General features: G+C 38.5%; 1 protein-coding gene and 1 pseudogene across 6 annotated transcripts; both read left to right on the top strand.

Moving 5' to 3' along the window:
* The first annotated feature begins 385 nt into the window (after positions 1–385).
* LOC113677022 (uncharacterized) lies at positions 386–20,840 on the top strand. Of its 6 annotated transcripts, none has more exons than XM_089208984.1 (15): positions 386–522; positions 3,517–3,577; positions 3,759–3,839; positions 3,937–4,190; positions 5,678–5,777; positions 7,767–8,228; positions 9,887–10,344; positions 10,518–11,226; positions 11,746–11,857; positions 12,704–12,953; positions 13,428–14,216; positions 14,647–15,880; positions 16,875–17,131; positions 18,046–18,307; positions 19,160–20,840. In XM_089208984.1, the coding sequence occupies exons 2-15, from the start codon at positions 3,547–3,549 to the stop codon at positions 19,162–19,164; spliced, it is 5,004 nt and encodes a 1,667-aa protein (XP_089065110.1). In that variant the 5' UTR covers positions 386–522; positions 3,517–3,546; the 3' UTR covers positions 19,165–20,840. The 6 variants fall into 6 exon arrangements, with proteins under 6 accessions (XP_089065110.1, XP_089065093.1, XP_089065119.1 ...); XM_089208967.1 differs by lacking the exon at positions 19,160–20,840 and adding an exon at positions 18,659–18,840; XM_089208993.1 differs by lacking the exons at positions 18,046–18,307; positions 19,160–20,840 and adding an exon at positions 16,669–16,760 and having other exon boundaries at positions 16,875–17,012.
* Positions 20,841–21,858: 1,018 nt separating this feature from the next.
* Positions 21,859–23,087, top strand: part of LOC149053261 (uncharacterized) — a 1,512-nt pseudogene continuing 283 nt past the window's right edge.

The raw sequence follows: 23,087 nt of genomic DNA, 5'->3' as shown, positions 1-23,087 counted from the left end.
CCGGGAAAACAGTGGTTAAAAAAAAGAAAAATCAAACTAGTCCTCAAACCGAGATAAACTTTTATTTGTTTATTCAACATTAGAAATCCTTCAGATTAAGGTCCACTCATACAGGTTCAAAATTAATTACCGTGAACGAGGTGCACTGAAGCAGGGCGATTAATCTTGCGATCTTTATTCATGATTGTGGCCCTAAATATTGCATTATTCGTTCTTTTTGATCGTTCAGTCAATTCGTCCTGGAATAGCGTGCAATTGTCCTACAAATTTCGCTTGTTTTAACTTAGCGTGACTACTCTCAAATCAGAGTCACGCACATCACGCTTGGGTTCAACTGGAACGGGTTCGTTTACTTACATAGAAGGAGTGAACGCTTTGTTGACGGGCAATGCATGTTGGGCCTAAGAAGGGCGGAAGTGATTTTTGACTTAACTGGAGTGTTTATCTGCTGTTTAGGCGAGTGTTGTGGCTGTTTTTTTGTTATCTCTCGCTCCTGTATAGTCTCTAGTTTCTCCTGTTGAGGTAAGAGGTGTTTGATGTTTACTTAGCGTAATGCAAGTGAGAATTGCAAAAGAAATTAAGATGTAATCAGCGTCATACTTAATTATCAGTGAAGAATTCGACTACTAAGCTTTCTGATTTACTTTGAAATATGCTCCAAATACGACAATGAATCACAGTTGAAGCACAGTAATTGAAAGTTGTTAGAGTATTAAGTTGTTTGATTTTGAATTGCTTTTATGTTCTGTGATATCATGATGATATCTGGAGAGAAAGCGAGTGATAATTTCATCTCGGGTAATTAATTTATAGCGATATGGAATTTATGGACTGAAGTTTTTTCTCCAAGAAGGAATGTTATAGGTTGATTAATAAGTTTGTGGTTTAATCGGCAAAGGTAGCGAGTCATTAAACAGTCAGCTGATAAATTCCGCTCAGCTACATAGGGCGACTTCATTATGCATACTTATGTTTTACTAGGATAAAGAAAACAATGGTGTAAACGGCAACGCGACTACGACTTTGTTTCAGAACACTACGGGGCTACACGGAAATCTCTGTTTTCTTCTGTTGTTGTGATTTTATTAAAGGGTTTTTTTTTTCATTGGCTAATGTGTCACGTCATACAACTCCGTTGATAAATCTTAAATTCTATGAGTTAAACCAGTTTTCAAATATTTCATATGATTAAGAATCTAGAGATGGAAATTTAATCAATTGTCCCACAATGTAAGAGTCAGGCTAATAATCGTGTATTGATCGCAACATTTCAACTGCTTTATTGTTAGTCTTGTTATTGGTGTGTTTTGAAAGTGCTGTCATTGGTGCATTTTAATCCTCATTATATTTCTGACTATCAGACGTTGTTCCCTCATACTTCTGGTATTTTTGCTATCAACAATTATGCTTTTTGATAGTAGACTTCTTTTGTCACTTAATTACATGGTCCTGATCTCCATATGAGTCTGCCAACTGGTCAATTTAGCTATGGTAAGAATTTCATTCCAATAATTTGGATAGAGTTTTACTTGCATATATATGACTGGCAACTAGATATTAGATTGCGTGATTGGCAACTAGATCTCTAGATTGCATTTTTGGCAACTGGATATTAGATTGCATGGTTAGAAGCTAGATCTTTAAATGGTGTGGATGGCAGCTAGATATTTAGATTGCATGGTTGCAACTACATCTTTAGATTACATGGATGGCATATAGATCTTAAGGTTGCACTGGTTGCAACTACAGTACACATGATCTTGTGATTGCATGGTTGGTTTAAAGGTGCAAAACTCTTGATCAAAAATCTATCTTTCAAATTGGTACTTTTAACCCCCACAGTATCAACCAGTGCTTTTCATTCAACTAGTTTATTCTTGTTTTCTTATCATCATATTCCTACCAATAGTGTAGCTCCATTTTGTGCATAAAAACACACACACACAACCCACAATTTCTCCATTCACTTTGACAATGGGCTAATGCTCCAAACATCAGCTTTGAAACTCTCTATATGGTGGCCAATTTGTGTAAACAACTCAGCTGATAATACTAAACTATCTTGTTATACTCTCCCATTAATGCAGCACCAGCTGGTGCTATGCCATTCGCTAATTAATCAGGGCTCAGGGAAGGCAGTGCACTGTGGTGTCACAACAACTAACTGTGAGATAAAATCAAACTGAGGGTTACTAAAGAACTTTTGGAGAACAGATGATTTTATCTGAGTTACAAAAGCCCTTTTTTAGATGTTACAAGTGATAAGTAAATGAAAGAAATTAGGTAATGGAAGTATAACAAATAGATGAAATATCCTTGATAAAATAATTGCAAATACACAAAGCACAGCCACATGAAATGAGCCAGTTCAGCAAACTGGCTGTCAGAGCTAACTGCCTACTGATTGATCATCAATGCTTTGTTACTCATACTTGCCCTCATAATTCTGACCATTGGTTAATTGCCACTTTGGACATTACTTACAGTCACTGTATGGCTCAGAAAATACTCTGCAGGATACAATCCATTATCAGTCAAAGTTTTTACTATAACTAGTGTGTTAAATTATGATAGCTTAACACAGAGAATTATCTTTGCAGCCATAATGTGAATGTTACTGGGGATGTAATTTTGCAAAAATTCCTATTAAAACAGGTTTGATTTCTATCGACCTATTATGTGCCTGATGTGTTGATCATATATATATATATATGAAGTTTGCATGGCACTCATAATGCTTCTTTTTTTGTTATTTTATATTGAGAATTCTTATAAAAAGGCTTTTTTGGTGAAAATTGTTTTTCTTATTGGTGAGGGAAGGATTAATTTCCTAGGAGGAAGAGACAAAACAAAACATAAATCCTTGTAGTGACCTCTAGATCATATACAGTAAACAGTTTTACTTGCTGTCAATCAACATCCCCTCTCTATTGTTTTATTCAAACCACTTGTTTATGTCAAAGTATTATGAAAAAATAATATACTCAATTAAGTGAAGGAAAAAAATTTAATTCACTTGCTGGAAAATAATGTGGGGAGCACCCCTGGATGAGGCTTTTCCAACGAGTAATTTTTTATGGAACCTAGTTAACCGAATTTATTTTGTCAGCAGTTTGAAATTTCGAATTCCAGATCAAGATGGTTTTGAACATATTTGATTGTTATAAATCCCATTGTTCCAACTACTTTTCCATAATTACTTTGTTTAAAAAAACTTTCAGGGAAAAAAACCCAAATTATATAAACTATATAATTGCCACTGGCAGTAATGATTTTACTAACCTGTGTCTATTTAACTTAAGATTTATTTTCAAGATACAGTGGAGATCAACTGCATTTTGTAACTTTATGGAAAATGTTTTGATTGTTTGTTTGTTTTTTTTTTAGCAGCTTGAGAAGTTAACAAGTAAATTCTAACTTGCCCAGGGAGAAGGGGATTCCTTAAAGTTTATTGAGCAACACACAATGTCACTCATTTTATTATGAAATACTTTGTATCATTCTTGATGTTCACAGATAGAAATTGACACGATTGGTGAAGGAAATATGGAACTGACATATTTTTTGGTAGTTGTAGGTGAGTACAAACGAAAGTAAGTATTACAGGCCAATAGTTGATTGATGTCTTCTTTCTACAGTGGTAAGCTTTTCAAGTTCAAGTATGTGATTTTTTTGCTGACCTTTGCACTCCTCATCATATCTCAAAAAAATGATCTCAAGTTCTCTTTTTTTGTTTTTTGACCTTTGCTATGAAACAGGAGGACCCGATGTGGGCAAATCGCACTTGCTGAACAGATATGTTAATAACAATTCTCATGACACCGAAACTTTTCGCGAAGGTAAGAAAACGTTTAACAATGAGCATAAAAATGATCAAATAATTTTTTAGAAAGTTCAGCGATCTAAGTCCTAAGCCATGTTCATTTGTCCTTTCAGCGAACGCCCTTCTCAAAAGAGTACGTCTGAATTATGACTTGATAGTAACACTTGTAATGTGGGATATCTCTGTTTCGGACTTTTTCTTCGCGAAAGCAAGGGCTCTTGTTGTGTATGACATAACACAGAGACATTCATTTGAGAAAGCAAAGGAGTTGGTTGATGAGTTCGCTCAACGGGCCAGGCCAGGTGCCTTTGTAGCTCTTGTGGGGAATAAAGCGGATCTTGAAAGTAGAAGGGAGGTGTCTTTTAAGGTAAGTAATGAGGCCATGTTTATATAATGCTAATCTGCTAAATGTGGTATGTTTATATAATGCTAATGTGCTACATGTGGTAAACATGAAATCACATAGGTCAGAAGGTTTTTTTTATGGTTTTTGTAGAGAATGATACAAACCATCTTTGAGAAAGAATGGTAAAGTGAGGTGGTTTATGAAAGCTCTTTGGATGATTTTTGTATGATTTCTTATTATGTCCTTGGTATAAAATCATTTGTCAGGTTGTATCTTATGGAGAAGAATGCATTCCTAGTAAGTGCTTATTTACACTGCGAATTTACATGTATTTTGCTGTATTAACGTCAAAGCATGGCAACTTCCGACGTGTCTTTTAAAATCTTATTTGTTACGAAACCCGCGTAGAGCAACTATATCAGGCACTTGACATCCAGCTCGTTAAAAGGCAGACTTCCCTGTTTCAACCAAAGTCAACAACACCATGCTCACCAGGCATATGTCAACAATCTGACGTTGGCACCTAGCAAGTAACCTTTTCGCAACATTGACGTAACAAAGCGACCTATTAGAATGAACTATTCTTGTTTCCTTTTTTGTTTTTAAGACAGAAAACAATGAGTTAATTCACATATGGTTGAATGACGAAGGAATCATGCTACCCGATTGTCACAGTCAATGACATCACAGAAAAAGTAACGAATTAAGATTTTAGATATATGAAAATTTCACATATTTGCACTGCGGTGGAGAGATGAAATTAGGAGATCCTCGCAGCTAAGAACACTACTGAAACGAGTAGTTGTAAATAGGACCTGGAAAAAATTCAGGCCCGTACGGGATTTGAACCCATGACCTCTGCGATACCGGTGCAGCGCTCTACCAATTGAGCTAACAAGCTCAGGTCCTATTTTTTTCCGAAAAGGAACCTTTTTTCCGAAAAGGCACCTTTTCAGGTCCTTTTTACAACTACTCGTTTCAGTAGTGTTCTTAGCTGCGAGGATCTCCTAATTTCATCTCTCCACCGCAGTGCAAATATGTGAAATTTTCACATATCTAAAATCTTCATTCACTTGGATGTTTATTTGTACCCAATTCATTGACCAGCTCCCAGTTGGCTTGTTAGCTCAATTCTTAGCTGCGAGGATCTCCTAATTTCAGTAACGAATTAGTTTTTTCAGGAGGCAAAATTGCATCATTTTACCAATCCTCCTCCTTGGACTCTGATGATGACAGACGCTCAGGTTTTCAAAAGAACAATCACTACTAATGACAACAGTGCTTCTCAAGACTTCTCTTACCAGGCTTTATTGCAAAAATTTAAATTTTGCAAAAATTTAAATTTTCAACAAAAATTGATTAGACCCATTTTTTCGGTAATCAATGGTGTACTATATTTCTTTTCATCATATTCTCCAAATTAACTCAGAGTTATTCCAGACATGCAGCTCACACACACTGTTAAATTAGTGGTGGGAGATTTCCCTTTTTATATGTTGTTCTTTTAGGAAGCTCAGGATTATGCAGATGGAAACAATATAGTTGAGATTTTGATGGAAGTGTCAGCACTAACAGGCGAAAATGTGGTAGACCTTTTCTCCAAAATAGGTAAGTAGAATTGACTATTCATTGATCTAAAGGGGTAAGCTTTAAAAGAAACTGTGGTGCTGTGTCGGTGGGAGAGTATAACAGGGTAATTAAGTATTATCAACTGAGCTGATGACGTAAATTGGCCAACGTAAAGAGTTTCAAAGCACACGTTTTGAGCGTCAGCCCTTGGTGGGAGCGATTGGAGGAGCTGTGGGTTGTGTATGTGTTTATACGCAGAAAATGATTGAGAGTGCTGATTTGAAAGATAAATTTTTGTTCTAGAATTTTGCAGCTTTTCGAACTGCCTAGATATAAGGAAAGGCCGCAAACTCTTAATCCCCACGGTATCAACGAGCGCCTTTTATTTAACTGGCCCTGGGGATTAAGAGTGCCGATTTGAAAGATGTTTCACCAATGTATAACAACTTTTTGCAAAAGTTTATACATTAGTGAAACATTGGAAGACGACTAGGTGACCGATTCCGAGAACACCATCGCGACGTAGAAAGAAGTGACAAGGACGCATCCGAACCAGTCGCCAGAGACTTTAATCTCCCTAACCATTCTGAGCAGCATATGGTAGTTTGCGGCCTTTCCCTACATGTAGGCAGTTCGGAAAGCCGCCAAACTCTAGAACAAAAATTTATCTTTCAAATCGGCACTCTTAATCCCCACGGTATCAGCGGGTGCTTTTCATTCAACTAATTTATTCTTGTTTTCTCGTCACCATATTCCCACCAATAGCGTAGCTCCATTTTCTGCAGATAAACAGACACAATCCACAATGCCTCCAATCGCTCTGACGAAAGGCTAACGCTCGAAACGTCAGCTTTAAAATTCTTCACGGTGGCTAATTTACGTTATTAACTTAGTTGATAATGCTAAATTACCCTATTCATTGATCTGTCTTACAAAGTGAAGGTAAAGTCTGCGCTTGAACCCATTATCATGTGAGGTACCAGAGCAGCTTGGGTGTAGGGCTCCAATCATTTCACCGCACCATCTTGCAACAAACTGCCTTATCAATTACACTGCTTTTTTAAGTAGATGTGTTTTGTCTTAATGTGTGTTTGGCAAATGATATGCTTTGCGTGCATTTCAACACTCTCCTTCTGGTTTTGTATAAAACCTACTTTGAGAGAGAATTCCCTAGTATGCGTCGGCCAGAGGCGTCTCAGGCGGAAGAAAATATTGAACGACTTATCATAACATAATTTAAAAGAGAATGCTTTGTAAATTATCACATACTCCACTCTTGTATAAAGCCAGACTTACTGATAACATGGAGCTCGGCCATGACATTGAATGAGAAGCATTGCCGAAAGCTTCAGAAATTCTACCAACGCCATTCCTGCCGAATGACCATTGTGGAACACTTTCCAGCACTCATTAATGGAAATGAGAACACTTTCAGTGGATAAGCCTTGACAGAAATCTCATTGTTTTTGCAGACAAATGTTTGTCAGTAATTTGGGTGACCTGTTGTTGCTTTTATACTCTTATGATAAAAAATTGTTGAGTATGGGTTTCTGACTAAAGACGAATCGAAGGGGTGACTGTGGGAAAATATTTGTTAAGATTGTATGTCTGTTGTGGCAGCGGTTGCTTTTATCAAACATTTGCTTGGATGGCTAGCGGTCATCCCCCCCCTCTTTCCCCCCCGCCCCCCCATTCCTGGAAAAAAGACAAAAAAATTAGAAATAGCAGAATTTTTTTTTATGTTTGCCAGAAGAAAAAACAAAGAAGTATAATGTTTTGTTCATGGTGTTATAACTAGGTTGCTCCTGTTATCTAAACCAGTTATATCAATTTGTCTGAGCTGTGTTTAGTTGTCTTAATGTGAAACTCCAGCACTTCTTTCCTATTAATAAAGGTTTCCAGGTATGGTTCGTCAGAAGAGCCTTTTTGTCTAATAGGTGTAGGCATTATTTAGGATATGGAGGGACAAAGCTGACAGGGAATTGTCATGTGGTGCTTAGTTTTTTTTCGAATCATTCGATTTTGTAGCGAAACGTTCAGCTGGAACCCAACACGAAGTTAAACAAAAGTTGGCTTTGAGAAGGAAAACTTGGAATCTGAGTGAGGGGAATTTGAACAGCGATGAGTTGGAGTTTCTCATAAACATTTTTATGTCGAGGCCTTTGTCACCTGCATATATCCAATCGCTGAATTTGAGCTACAACAATTTTACAAATCTACCTGGTCCTTATCTGTTCCCATTGGAGACCTTGACGTGCTTAGAAGTGAAAGACAACAGATTGTCCTTTCTGCCTACAAGTATGAGATGCTTGAAAGGACTTCAAGAGGTGGACTTGAGAAATAACCAACTGAAGAAACTTGATGTGGTTAGAGAACTGCCTAAACTTAGAAAACTATTTGTTGAAGGAAATCCGCTCTCACTAAAAGAGATCAGAAGTCTTATGAAGCATGTGGATACGACTACAAGAACGATCTTCGTAGACATTGCAGGTAGTGTTACATGTATATGTGGCAATAAATCTTTTCCATACTCGAGCCTGTCGTTCCGTCGTCGCGTAGAGATCCAAATTGGCGTATACAGTAGACTCTCGTTATTGAACACACCCACGAAGGGGGGGGGGGGGCGGCGGAGAGGAGGGTTGGGGGAAGCTTTCGCGTCCGTAAGAGCGAGGGTCTGTAAGAGCGGAGTACGAGAGAAAAAAATTGTTTTGTCTTGTAACATATGAGATAATATGTAACTACGCAAAAATAAAGTTTCTAACATGGCCTCACGAAGCGGAAAAAGATCTGGCCGCAAATTTTCATGTTCGCACCCAATTGGAGAATGATTTCTTTCTTTTCCTTTATAGTAATGTCGCTTCATAGTGTGTGAGTCAGGATTTTAGATGAAGTGTCCGCTATAGCAAGAGAAAAAAAACAAGTGAAATGTCGCGCGGGGGGTTATAAAAGTGTCCGCATTTCCGCAATAGCGAGAGTCTGTTATAGCGGGAGCATATTTCAGTCATTTCTTTGTGCGTTTCTCCGGGGGGATGCCTCTTGTCTGCAATGGTAGGGTGTCAGTAATAGCGAGGTGTCCGTAGGGCGAGAGTCGATTGTACACTTAAAAATGCAACCTTCGCTTACTCTTTTATTTATTATGATGATTGATGCTAATATGAATCGTTGCAAGCTTCGTCTGATAATCCCTTTGTGGGCATGTTTAATTCAAATTTGCCAACCAATATTTCTGGCTCTAGAGTCTCAGGGTGTGCACTTGAAAAAAGTTTAACCGTCGGAAGCAGGCTGGTTTTGTTGCTGAATGCAGTGTTCGTGTACTTCACAAATTTAGAAACCTTTTTCCAGACATTTAAATTTAAAAATGGTACAATAGAACCAGGCTTAAAGGCTCACTATACAAGAAAGATGAAAAATCCCGTCACTATTTTACGACAAGAAAAATGTTGAGAAAGTCTTATGTGACAGATTTAGCTGAAATTTTGAAAAAAATTATTTTCTCTTCTACCGAAAACATTTAATCTTCCAACAGTTGATACGACTTTCATGGTAGTTAATTTTAGTAATGTGCTCCTTGTATTACATGTATCACCCTCCACTTAACAATTGGTTCATACGTCAGCGTGCGTTCATCGAGATATGAAGCACGCGGGAAGTTTGTAGAGTACGAAAGATCCCAAGTGCTTCATATCTCGATGAACGCACAGCTGATGTATGAACCAATTGTCTTAAAACATTTTCAACCCGATGGTTTAAATGTTGTAAAAGGTTACTACTCCCTTTGCTACGCTTCAGCGCGTTGATAATTTTGTTTCGGGAAAACATTTCGCTACGCTGTAAATGATCTTGTCTTAGATTGGTCAAAAAACTCACAGGTGAATTCATGCGTGTAAATGAACTTTATTTTCTGATTGAATACAAAATTCTCTCATTCAAAAGAAAAACAAAGATGTTGTTTGTTGGCTGACGTCATGAGCGTGCACAGTGGGAATATGAAGCACGCTCACGCAATTGAATTTGATTAGACAAAGTTAATTACTACCTATGTCATAAAAGGTCATGATGTATCATAGAAATGTTCTTTGTTTCTCACTTTACTGTTCTACAATAGGCGATAAGTGCAATATTGCATTTTACTTTCCCCTCACTTGCAGCTGTAGCTCCTCCTGAAATTTTAGCGCAAGGACATTCCGCAAGACTGGTTTATGAAGAGGCCCTTAGAGATGGATTTGTGAATGTTTATCGCGGTCGCATAGTCTTGGTTGGCCAGGATCGTGCCGGTAAAACAAGTTTAAAGAAGACTCTCTTAGGTCTCCCATTTGACTTCAAGGAACAGAGTACGGCTGGGATCGAAATTGAGCCATCAAAGTTCGAAATTGAAGTTGAGCAAATTAAGAACTGGACTCCTAGTTGTGCGAACAAGTCAAGTTTGTCTGATTGTTCGGAATATACAACGGGTATGGCAAAACTGTTAGCGACAGAAAGGTATCACATGATTGTTCATGATGACAAGGAAGACTCGGAAATGAAATCAGTAGAGGCACAGCCTAAGGAAGAACGCAGAGTGGAGTCAGGAGATGAATTGCACACAAAACATGTTGTCGCCGATCAGGTCCGTTTACTATGTTTTTACTCTGAAACCCGACTTTTTATGAATGATCTCAAACGAATTCGCACATTTAATGCTCATTTCATTGTTTTGACATAACGAGATAGATCGACATCTACTGTGCAAATGAAGATGCATGAACAGTATTAATATTTCGTCTTATTTAAAAATGTTAGGCTTCCATGTACGAGGATACGGCCACAAAGTTTCCAGATAGATCCGGGCCATCAAGCGAATTTCATGAAGGAGATAATCCAAGCACAAAGTCCAAAATAGCTATCAACGCCACCGTACTTTCTAATGCCGTTGAAAAACAGGCTGATAAACTCTTAAAGAACATGATCGTTGAAGGTGTGGATGCTGATCGTGCATACATCGAGAAAGGATCCTCGATAACCGCAGATTTGTGGGATTTTGCGGATCAGCAAGTGTACTATGCTGCTCACTCGGTATTTCTTTCGTCAAGAGCTGTGTACATCGTAGTTCACAACCTTAGCAAGCCACTGAATGCCCGAGCTGAGCCATGTGCCAGACAGGGAACTTATGAAGTAACTTTTGAGAACCCAAACAATGAGACAAATCTAGAGAATTTGCTGTCGTGGCTCGTGACAGTTCATAATATGAGACCAACAGGAGAAGAAATGGTTGAAACGCCTAATGTGCTGCCCTATCTCCGACCTCCAGTGTTCATTGTTGGCACCCATGCTGACAAGCCATATGAAGATACTAAGGATGTTACATCCAAGATACTTCGTGAGATTTCTAGTAAGGAATATGGAAAACATGTGATCCGACCATTCTTCCACATTGATAACACTCAAAGAGACAAGTCATTTGCGCGGAAAATCTGGAATTTCTTTAAATTTCAAAGAAATGCTCAAGCAGGTAAATCATGTGTTTGGGTTCAACATGATGTGTTAATGAAGTTGGGTTTACTTTGATTTCTATCGCGAACAGACAAACGTATCGTTAGATAAAGTTGATTGGATTCACTGGAGATTTACCGGTTGCTTTTCCACATCTTATTGTTAGCATCCATTTGTCCCAATCTGGATATTTATCTACTTTTGATGTTGGCACCTTGTTAGTGCTTCGGTTATTCTTTTTAGTATGTATTTTCTCTATTTTCTTTTGTTGCTTTTTTTTATTAACCTGGATTGCCTATGTAAATACTATTGCGAATGCTTTCGTTGACCAAATTATCTTCAACTAGTGAAATTTATAATAAATTGCAATGATAGTGACTCAAAGTGCTGCAGCAGAAATAGACCTTTCCGAATACGAAACTGGGGATCATGATCTTAGTTGCAATCAAACTTGTATCGAAAGTCCAAGGAGAAATCTCTGCCCCACCGTGGCTTCTCTCAACAGTACTAATTGTTTCACACAATTTCTAATTGAAAGGTCAAGAAAGAGACATTGATGGCACTAGTGCCGATGGAATTCATGCTCTTCGAGCGAGAATCCTGGAAGTACTTCGACAGGAACCTTATATGGGAGAGAAGATACCAGTGAGGTAAAGTATGATGTGTAATGATATAAGCACAAGAGATGTTCAGCTCATTTTTTTTCTAACAATAGCTGTACTGAAACGTACGAGTGGCGTTCACAGCCGGTTCCGCTGCTTGTCGAGTTCGCTACGTTCGAGTTTGCCACATGTTTGCTACTTACATGCCGAATTCGCTACTTCATCCTACCATTCTATGCTCACACCATGAGCATAATTTACCAATTCCCACAAACGACTTACGGGAACTTTTGCGGCTCATACTTGAAGAAACTTCTTTCAAGTTCAACGAAAGATTATTCATACAAACACATGGCATCGCCATGGGAACTAACACACCAGCTGCTTTATCTGCTACTTTATGGCAGACCTAGAAAAACGACTGTTAATGGCTAGCCCCTCTAACCTTTGGTCTGGAACAGATTCATTGATGAAATTTTTCATTGTGGGACATTTCTATGAAAGAAGCTTACAATTTTGTTGACCTCGCCAATTCGTTCCACCCCACAGTCAGGTTTACTGTGAAACGTAACCTCGCAACAATCAAAAAAATCAACGAGGCGGTTAAAAGCAAACTAGAAGGAAACACACATGATCATGTGCACATGATCAGTTTAACTGACTCCTAAAAACGTCAATCACGCAATTGGGAGTATAAATTACAGATATTGCTTCTTGTTTACTGTTAAAAGAGAAATTAAAAATCTTAATTAACAGAGGCAGCGAATTCGGCATGTTATCAAGGCATATTCTAAAGTTACATTTAGAAATTTCCAAACTTTGCTACATGCAATTTGCTATCTGATGTATACCTTTCTGTTACTTAGACTAATTATAATTTTTTTATATTTCTAGATGGTTTAACTTCGAAAAGGTCATTGAAGCTTTGGTAGCTGAGAATGTATACCACTCAAATACTGTCCATCTTCAAACCTATGCCAAGGATGTATGTTTTATAGAAGACGATGAACAGTTTCACACCATGTTGAATTTCTATCACGACTTAGGTTTGACTGTGAAACACCGCAGTACAGTCATTCTGAAGGCACAGTGGTTAATCAGTCTATTCAAGAAGCTTATAACCATCCCAGCATTCAAAAAAGCGGTAGGAAAAGATAATCTTCTATGCATCTAGATGATTGCAGATCGTAGGCAGGATTTGTTACCATCCCCCAACTTGCGCTTGACGAAAAAATTTTAATTTAATTGACTGTTTGTCCGTTTTTTTTTCACGTTGTTTACACCCCTTACAACATTTTGAGTTTTCTCCATAACTTTCATGTGTCTCCCACTCTCCCTCACTTCAATATTGACAAAATGGTCACTAATTTATTACGACATCGTTTGAGGGTGGGGAGTTAAGGGGGAAATTGAATAAACTAATTAGAGATGAATAACAAGATTTTTCTTATTATGTTGACTCATTTCGGGAGGCTTGCCAACTACATTTTACCACTCATTGTACCCTTAGTAATGAGGAAAGGAGAGATGTTTTTGGTCCGCTGCAAATTAAATGGGGCATTTTTAAAGAAAAATTGGTAGATTGAACTTATTTCAAATAGGGAATTTGTGGTTTCAGGATCCTGTGCATTCCAAGTACTGGCTGCAACTCGAGACAAGTGGTGTCCTTACGATGGAGCTTGTTGATCACGTTTTTTCCCCTCTTATTGAGCAAGGCGTTATCAAGGAAGACATCTTGGACATGATGGAGCAGTTTTGTTTGATTGCCAAATACTCACCATCCCCGGCTGACGTTTATTACTTTGTGCCATGTCAACTGAGGTCCTCACCTGAAGAGCTTTGTAAAATGGAACCATCATCTACGGATCCTTGTCCTTTGTATCTTCATTTCCAAGAAGGCTTTGTTCCGCATGGTCTTTTTACTCGCCTTGTTTCAAAATCGGTTGCTTGGTGTGGTGCAAATGGATCGTTACAGCCTCCAAAACTCTACCAGAATGGTGCATGGTTCATTCTTGAAGAACGCGTCATACATGACATGATTATGATTTGCAAAAAGCAGTTCATAAAAATCCTCTTGAGACAAAGAATTAAGAGGAACGTAGTTGCAGTTTCTAATGCAACTTTGGTAGAAGTTGCTAGAAGTGTGCGATTGTTTATAGAGAGCACTTTAGAAAAGATGTCGCAGGAGTTCCCATACCTGAGCAGGATGCAGCATGAATTTTGTGTTGAATGCCCCTACTGTCAGCAAAGCGGTCGCAAGTGCGTAAACCACAACCAAGTGTCCTGTGGAGAAGAAGACTGCTTACACCTGCTTGAATTAAGACAAGGTCAGGATTTGATCTGCATGGAAAGCATGTCTAATAAAGTACTTACAGTTCCTGGACAAGAAAAATGGTTGTTGTACCAGGTATGAAGCATTCTTGGTATATCTTTATAAGTAGTAACAGAAACCAATTAAGAAGAGATTATGATGGCTGTTATGCTTAAGTTGTGCGATGGCAGTCGTATGAATCGGAATACCCAATTTAGAAAATATTTGTACAGATTGGGATATGATAGTGTCATAGATCTTAAAGTGATTCAGCAATGGAAATACTGTATGAAGTTGTATGTTTTGCAATTGCGTAACTAACTTTTTGGGTGATTCAAGACATGTTTGAACGCATTCAACCAGTTCGTTTCGTTCTGTCTGGTTTATACTTTCGTGAAGGGAAAGAAGAAGACAAATTTTCTTTAACAAAAGTAGTTTTTTTCAGTTAAAACGATTTTTATATATCGTACTTGGAAAATGACATACTTTTCCTGTATAATGATGTTTTGATGTCATCATCCAAAAGGATTTGGCTCCGTCAGTGACAAGAACCTCACAAGTTGCATCAGTACGTGGTCACCCAGCAAAGTGCGACAAAACTTTGAAAGTTACTCTTCTGGCCAGTGAGTGGAATTCATCAAGGGGGGGTTTGTCCACCATCAACAGACACCTTGGCATCCTTATGGCCAAACGTAGCGAGGTGCAAGTCACTCTCTTGGTCCCACAATTTGCTTGTTCTGAAGAAGAGAAGAGAGCTGCAGAAAGTCACAAGATTGTCATCAAAGAAGCAGAGAGACGTCCAGGCTATGACCCTCTTGACTGGTTGAGCTTCCCTCCGGAAGACCTGATAATTGACGTGGTTGTGGGTCATGGAGCCAAGTTAGGTAAGCAAGCCCAAATCATCAGGAAGTACCATAGTTGCCAGTGGGTACAAGTAGTGCATACTGCGCCTGAAGAGCTCGGAATGTTCAAAAACTATCCGAGAGCCATTGCCAGAGGAGAAGAGAAGACTACAGCCGAAGTAGATTTGTGTAAATTGGCAAATCTAGTTGTTCCGGTGGGACCCAAGTTGACGGAGGCCTACTCTGCCTATCTTCGCTCATGTGAAAAGCAGCAAGATATTATGTCGTTCACTCCTGGTACATTAAAAGAGTTTTCTACTCTAAATCAAGCCTCAGTTGACACTGAAAAGTTTAGGGTGTTGACTTTTGGTCGTGGTGACCCTGAGGACTTCGGTCTTAAAGGGTATGATATCGCTGCTAAAGCAGTGGTTGAGCTGAAAGACAACTCCTACCATTTGATCTTTGTGGGTGCACCTGATGACAAACAGGAGGCAGTTACGGAAAATTTGTTGCAGAATGGTATTTCTAAACGTCAGCTGACAGTGAGAAGGTTTTTGCAAAGCAAAGAGAAATTGAAAGATTGTTTTTGTGAAGTTGATCTCTGTATCATGCCATCCCGCACGGAAGGGTTCGGCTTAACCGCGTTGGAAGCCTTGTCAGCTGGTCTTCCCATTCTTGTAAGTGGAAACTCAGGTTTCGGAGACGCTCTGCGCTCTGTACCATCCGGCAAATCTTTTGTGGTTGATTCTGAGGACCCCAAGGTGTGGGCTGAGGCAATTGCGGTTGTCCGAAAGAAGAAGAGACCAGAGCGTCTTAAAGAGATTGAACGACTGAGAGCATCTTATGAGGAGCAGTTCAGCTGGAAGAAACAATGTGACCTTCTTGTTGATAAGATGTGGGACAAAGTTGATGGCGCAGGTATGTTGATGATTTTTCTATTTCTTTCCGTAGACTTGTCTTTGGTTGTGGTATTCCAAATTTATCCTGTCATTGACGTGAATACATCTTGTACCTCGAAGTAGGTTTTTATAATATAATATGAAAGAGAATTTGTAAATTTTGGTGTAAATCACCAATATTCGCCAAAAAGGAAATGGTTTGTACAAACTGATAAGAGTGAATAGGAAAAAGCAAAAGAAATGAACCTTTAAAACCACTTTTACCCATCCCAAGTTTCATGATCTTTTTTGATGTGAGTGTATTCCAAAAAGTTAATGTTTCAGTGGGACAAATGTAACATTTTGTCATAAGGTCAGGTCAAAAGTCATCTGCTCCGGTTATTTACAAGCAATTATTGCTTTCTTTGCGACATAATTACTTTTTTAACGAAAAAAAAGGAAAAACGTAGCAATGAAGAATGTTAAATGACAAGTCTAGAATATCACCCGCGACGTTTTATCCCAATACTGTTTCCCATTCTCAAATAAAAAGACAGTGTTTGGTAAATATATATCAAGTCATTGGCCTGTCTTCCGAAGGACTTCACTGAGAACTCCTCGTACTTTTTAATTTTTAAAGTCTTCCCCTGCAGCTAAAAGAAGAGCAATTTGTGTTCTCATGAAATATTTTTCCCTACATGATCCAGCTGATAAGGAAAGATCTCGTTCATTTGAGGGCACCGCCCTTCATAAAAAAGAGATCTGAGTACCCGATTGGATAAGTGTCGCTCTCACCCCTGATTTGGGCGGATATTTCTTCACTAACAGTGAGTTCGGGCCGAGTCAGATCATATACAAGTTTCACGCAGCTTGCCATGGCGATACCGATGGAGTTCTCAGTGGGTTAAAAAATATTCACGGTGAACTGAAAATTCTGTCTTTTATGTGATTTTTTCTTTGTCATAACTGAAACCTTCCCTTCCATCTACATTGTATGATTCAAGGAAATTAACCAAATATTATTTTGGTTCTAGGGCTGCTTGAACGAACTATTCAGAATCTTCAGCGGATGCAACTCTGCGCAAGCACGGTTAACAACAGCACTACCTTGACAGAAGAGTTAACGACGATTGTATCAGATAAGGGCCTCAGAATTTCTGACAATCAAGGGTCAGGAAACTGTATGTTCCATGCCTTGTCAGAACAACTAGAAATCGTAAAAGGAATCAAAATCCAACATGGCCAGTTGAGACAGTCTTTAGTTCAGTACCTCATGGAAAACCCAAAACTGGTGAGTTGCTGTAATTCTCATAGATAAAAAGAACTAGAGGTTGATCAGTAGTTTTGGCTACTGTGTTTCTTTCTCTCTCCGTTACTTGAAGTGCTACTCGTCCTTGCAAGGATACTAGTCCCTTTCACACCAGATTTTTTCAAGCATTTTTTGAGGTTGGCCTGACAATTGTTCCAAAACTTTTCCGCTCGTGGAGAGAGGCACTTTGACAGTGAGGTGTCTTCTCCTAAAGCACGATAATAAAGTCACTTTAAATAGGATTTTGTCGAAAGCTGTTATAGTGGATTTCAGTACCTCAAGCGGTAGGCAACGTAGTCTCTGCTCACTTTCTCATCTAATTCAAATGGACTCTCTGGTAGAGTGTTGTACTTAGTTATGTAAGTCGCAAGCTTCGAAAAATATTTATTTCAGAATCAATTCAGCATCAATGAGCTACCGTCAGTTTAGCATGGCTCTGAATAAGGCGAAATGTGTTTTGAAGTCCTTCATACTAGTCTAAAAGATGTTCTTCCTACACAGAATGTTTTGGTTTTCTCTATTTATTGACTTAGTTTACATTTTACTCGCATAGTCGCATTTGTTTAAATTCTCATTTTTTAGAGTTGTGATGGTACCTATGAAAGGCTCAATGTTTAATTGTAATATGTTAATGGCGAGTCTGTCTGTCACTGAATGGGTCAGCGATCATATTGAGACGCAACCGCCGCTTCCCATTTAGATTCTTGTGGTGGGACAGTTAGGTGATGTTTGTTTTAGCTTTTGCTGTTTGCCCACCGCGTTGAAAGCGTTAAAAAGTTTTCACTGACGTTTCCACTGTAAAGAAGTTGTTTTTCGGGAGATTTCCTTGAATCATGCTCAACCCTTTTCGAATAGCTATTTGGTATTCAAATATTAATGGCTGTCTCTTCTTACAGCCGGATGGAACAGATCTGTTTCACTTTGTCTATGGCCATGAAACATGGGCTGATTACTTAGCATATATGGAACAAGATGGCGCTTGGGGTGATCACCTCATTCTCTGTACAGCAGCAAATCTCTTTAAAACGTGCATTCATGTGGTCAGCAGTCTAGACAATGATGTAGACATCAGGCCACATGATCCTGTTGATGAAAGCAAGCCACTAGTACTGGGACATATTCATGAGGTACACTATGTCAGTCTTCAACCCATACAAGGTAAGAAGGGAAAAGCGCACGTCACATGCCTTTCAATTTGATAGTGATGAAGATCGATTAACATCAGTAGCGAAATTCGAAAACCTTATGTTTCTTGCGGAAAGCACCAGCTGCGTCGAAGAGTTAATCCTGGAACTGTCCACGCTTCTCGAGTCACTACCATGGTTAGTTTGTTGATCTTTCTCAGAGATAACTGTAAGAATAAATTAAGCTGTCCACTTTCCTTCTGGTAAAACACACCAGTGTCTTTAGTGACTTGAAACCATTGCTACCGTTTCACGAGTTGTGCATGATCATAAAACAAACTACAAACAATACCTTTATTTTTTTCTTCTTCTTTTATATTCCCAGTGGTTTTTAGAAATTATAGCGGATTTACTTGAAGTGATCTTTTACAGTCTGTTTGAAAAGATGGCAACGGAAGAAAACGTCTGTAAGGCGAATGATGTATTCATTCATCTGGTTCTTAAATAATATTAAGAAATGCTATTTTTATTTAAACAAAAGTCACTTATTGGCGGGAGAACATTGTAAATCATACAAGCTTAAGTCAGAGGTATTCACGAATCACACTTGCTGAATGCACCTGAGGACCAGGGAAGGTATTTTTGCTAGAACACTTGCTTCCCACCATTGTGGTTGGGTTATATCCAGGACCTTGCTTCTCATGTCGGCTAAGGTTTTTGTTGATCCGCGCCTTTTCTCTCGGCGTTCTTCAACAGGTTGTCCCTGTTTTTTTTCTTATTAAATCAACATTCTGAATTCCAATCACTATGCGGAGAACCATTTCCTGGGAAATGTGAAATGTTTGTTCATTAATTTTGGTTTGTTTTTTTTTTGTTGCATTTACAGGCTGAAATAAAGTGTTTCGGCGCCTATGACTACAGACCAGGAAACATTTACGAAGAAAGAGGACGCAACCAGAGAAAACTGTGAAATTTTAGGAACTTCTCTCACGAAACTCTATTTTAAGCTGAAAAAGTAAGTTTTAGATGAAACATAGCTTTTTAGAGGTCGCAGGTGTTTCAGTTTGGATGAGCTTAAGTCACTGAATCGCTATCGAGTTTTCGTGGTTTGATTGAAATTTTGATATGGAATAATTCTTAACTGATTGTGAAAAGTAATCCCGTACTGCTTTGGTTTTCTTTATTTCGGTCTGTGATTGGTCTAGAAACTCCCACAACGTGTGAAACAAAGTACATGCCAAACAAAAGAGAATCGTGACTGGTCGTTTTCCCCAATTTTAGTTGTTGGCCTGTATTTCCTTTAAAACCTCATTGGCTAATAACGATGCAAAAGTTCGTTATTATTGGCTGTTGTAATTACTTTGATTTTTGCCGGTCAATTGAAAATTGCTCCGAGAAAAACAATGAATTGCGTATCTTTGTTCAGCAATTATGGAACATCACTCATCCAGGATATTCTTTTATCTTATTGGTGCCATTGTACTTTGGTGCCGCCGTTGTGTGTTGACTTTTACAAGCTGAAATTGACGGTGTGCTTTACATTGAAGTGCTTGGAGTGACTCACGGAATTTATTTTTTTGCTTATCATTTGCCTTTATTACATATTAAAAGAAAAACAAAGCTAATCTGCATAGATAATACATGGGAAGTATAAAATAGGAAAAGGAAAGGCGATGAAGTCTGGAAAAGCCATGAAGGCTTATAGGTGAGGCTCCCTCTTGAAATACCAGTTTAAGTTAAGCTAGAATTTAGAACGTAATTTAACAAGTGTAAAGTACGAATTACGGAAGTCATGGAACGCAGTACCATGGTGGTTGTCGATCACTTTTGCTATCAGCCTTGGAAAATAACTCCAATGCCCTGGGGAACCTTTCGAACTCCTCACCTTGAGAGACTTAAGGCAGGCAATGCTATCATGAGTATGATGTTTGAGTCTACTGCCATAATACTCTGTTTACTGTCTGTTATTATTTACTCAATTTATTTACTTATAAGGCGATTCCTTTTGAAACTTGCCAATGCAGTCTGCCATTTAGACCTCAGTTCCACTGGTGATTGAGTGGTTTTTCACAAGTGTGTCTCTTGCTATTGAAACACGTTATCAGAATGTGCCAGTTATGGCTGTTTGGCGAAGACATTGGAAGAGACATGTCTCAGTGGCATTGTTAATGCGATTCCAGTAGCTCTGTGGTCCAGTGGTAACCAGTTAGATGCTATATATTATCAATTTAGCAAGGATCTACCACCCATAAGATCTTTCCTGCAAAATCCCCCTTTCTTGAATTGGGAATGTTTGACAACCGAGTTTAAGACTACGTAGAAGTCTGCTAAGTATGCAACGTAGACTTTTAGTTAGATGCATTAAAGGATTTGCATGAAAATTTCCGATCGTTAATTCATCCCTTATCAAATAAAAATTCAATCGACCTTTGTCTTCATATACGTTTTTAAAAGCAAGCATTAAAATCTAGTATTTGTAGAGTATCACAGTTTCGTGCTGCACTCTACGTTAAAAAAAATAAATAGACTATGAAATACAGTAAAATAAAAAGATTAGAACATAGAAAGGTTTTCCTTTTGTTGTCTGTATTCTCCTACATTGTATTTTCCTTTCTCGACCATGAAACGCCCATAGAAGGAAATGTTCGGGGAATACTAAGTTCAAACTGGCTAAAACTTTAACTAAACTGAAACGGGAGAGTTTGGTTATATTTTCGAAGATAAATCAAATGTTCCTTGGAGCTATGTCTTAACTATTTGATTAAGTGGTGTCCTTAACTCCTTTATAGGTAATAAGTGTCCGACTTGGAATGTGCTTGTGTTAAAACGTATATCATCTTGATGAGAAGTATTTGATGTATTTTAATGTATTTGTATTCTGTGGAAATGGTACGTGAGAGTAGCCTTTACTTTTGAGAAGTTATTCAACCTATGCTCTTCAGTGCTATGACCAACGAGTTAAGAAATAGTCGCCGAGACTACAAACGTATTAAGCTGCAAGACAAAGTCCACCTCAGGGAGGTCAAGGAAAAACAAGAAAAAAAAGAACAAATTCCAGATGGCCGAACTACAAACATTAAAAAACAGGAAACAAGTTACAACAACAATGTAACATAACAGAATGTATATCGAGGTGAAGATATAGAGGTACAAAATTACAAGGACATAGAAATAATATAAAAAATCACTGAGATTATCGTAAAACTGAGAAAAGCGGACAAACAAACTGCTAATGCGTTAGACTTGGGTGCGTCGAAAATGGACTCGGAGAAGTACGATGGCCCACAAGGGACTCGCTGCAAAGAAAAACAAACGCTGCAAAGAAAAAACAATCGCTGCAAACAAACAAGTGAACGCTGCAAACAAAAAAAGTGAACGCTGCAAACAAAAAAGTGATCGCTGCAAACAAAAAGTGAACGCTGCAAACAAAAAAGTGATCGCTGCAAACAAAAAAGAACAGATCATGCGTGCGCATGATGCCCGAGGGACTGGATAGAGTTTTGCTCGTCTCCAGAGCCTACGAGTATTTCCCTCCATTTTTCAAACGTCCGTTCTCGTTGAAAAACTAATCAAAGAGTATTCGTAATGTTTTGTAGCCATTGTGGCATTGGGGATGCTCAAGAGAGTATCTGCGATAATTGTGTGGCAGAAAAAGATGTAAACGAAGTGATAAAGCGCTATTTTCATCGTGGCTATCCTTATGACGCTATTGTGGGTCTTCTCAAGAAACGAGAAGGACTTCAAATGTGTGTGCGAACACTGAAGAGACGTCTGAGATGTCTCGGGTTAAAAAGGAAGGGCAATGCAAAGATAATGGACGATTTAGAGATAAGAAATGTCATTCGTGAAGAAATGGAAGGCCCCGGAAGTTTATCAGGTTACAGAAGTATTTGGCACGCCCTGCGATTGCGGCACCATGTTCATGTTCCACGTAATTTGGTCGCAAAAATAATGAAGGAAATTGATCCTGATGGGGTAGAGGAGAGGAGATCTCGAAGGTTAAAGAGAAGAACGTTCAGCTCAAAAGGAGCCAATGCATCGTGGCATTTAAACGGTATTTGTTTTTTACTTCGTAAATCATAGTGGTGTATTGTAAATGTACATGTAGGAATGTAAAATCTTGCATCTAGCCTCATGCCTTTTCCACTTTAAGATTAGTTGGTTAGACGACTTATCTACTTAGATTTCTAATTTACAAATTTTATCTTTTTTAGGATATGACAAACTCAAACCTTATGGTTTCCCTATTCATGGTGCAGTGGATGGCTTCAGTAGAAGAATTTTATGGTTAGAAGTAACCCGGTCTAACAATGACCCTAAAGTAGTTGCAGCCTTCTACTTAAAACAAGTAAAGGAACTAGGTGGTTGCCCTTTGCTCCTGGTGACTGATTGTGGCTTAGAAAACGGTATTGCAGCTTCTATTCAGTGCATGTTTCCGGCGTACCAATGATCAAGATGAACTGGCAGGTGTGAAGTCTCATAGGTACTGCTCATCACCTGCAAATCAACGAATTGAAGGGTGGTGGTCCTTTTTCAGGCGAAATAGATCAAACTGGTGGATAAGCCTTTTCAAGGACATGGTTGATTATGGATTGCTTTGTGTGGGAAACACTCTTCATATGGAGTGCTTGTGGTTCTGTTTTTCAAAGCTTCTTCAGGATGACTTGAACAAAGTGAAAGATCATTGGAATAGTCACAAGATTTCCAAGTCTCCGTATAGTTCTGTTCATGGGGTACCAGATGTTATGTACTTCCTACCAGAATATAATAGACATGAAGAATGTCTAGTTTCTGTGCCAGAACAACTAGTAGAG

Source organism: Pocillopora damicornis, chromosome 1 (genome assembly GCF_964200805.1).
Source record: "Pocillopora damicornis chromosome 1, jaPocDami1.2, whole genome shotgun sequence".
Classification (NCBI taxonomy): domain Eukaryota; kingdom Metazoa; phylum Cnidaria; class Anthozoa; order Scleractinia; family Pocilloporidae; genus Pocillopora; species Pocillopora damicornis.
Note: the sequence above shows the minus strand (reverse complement) of the source record. Positions and strands in the feature narration are given on the sequence as shown.

Coding starts and splice junctions, on each gene's coding strand:
- LOC113677022 (XM_089208967.1), top strand. CDS start 3,547: ATGGAACTGACATATTTTTTGGTAGTTGTAG. Junction 15,881..16,874: donor GGACAAAGTTGATGGCGCAG/GTATGTTGATGA, acceptor TTTTGGTTCTAG/GGCTGCTTGAACGAACTATT. Junction 18,308..18,658: donor CAGTCTTCAACCCATACAAG/GTAAGAAGGGAA, acceptor TTATATTCCCAG/TGGTTTTTAGAAATTATAGC.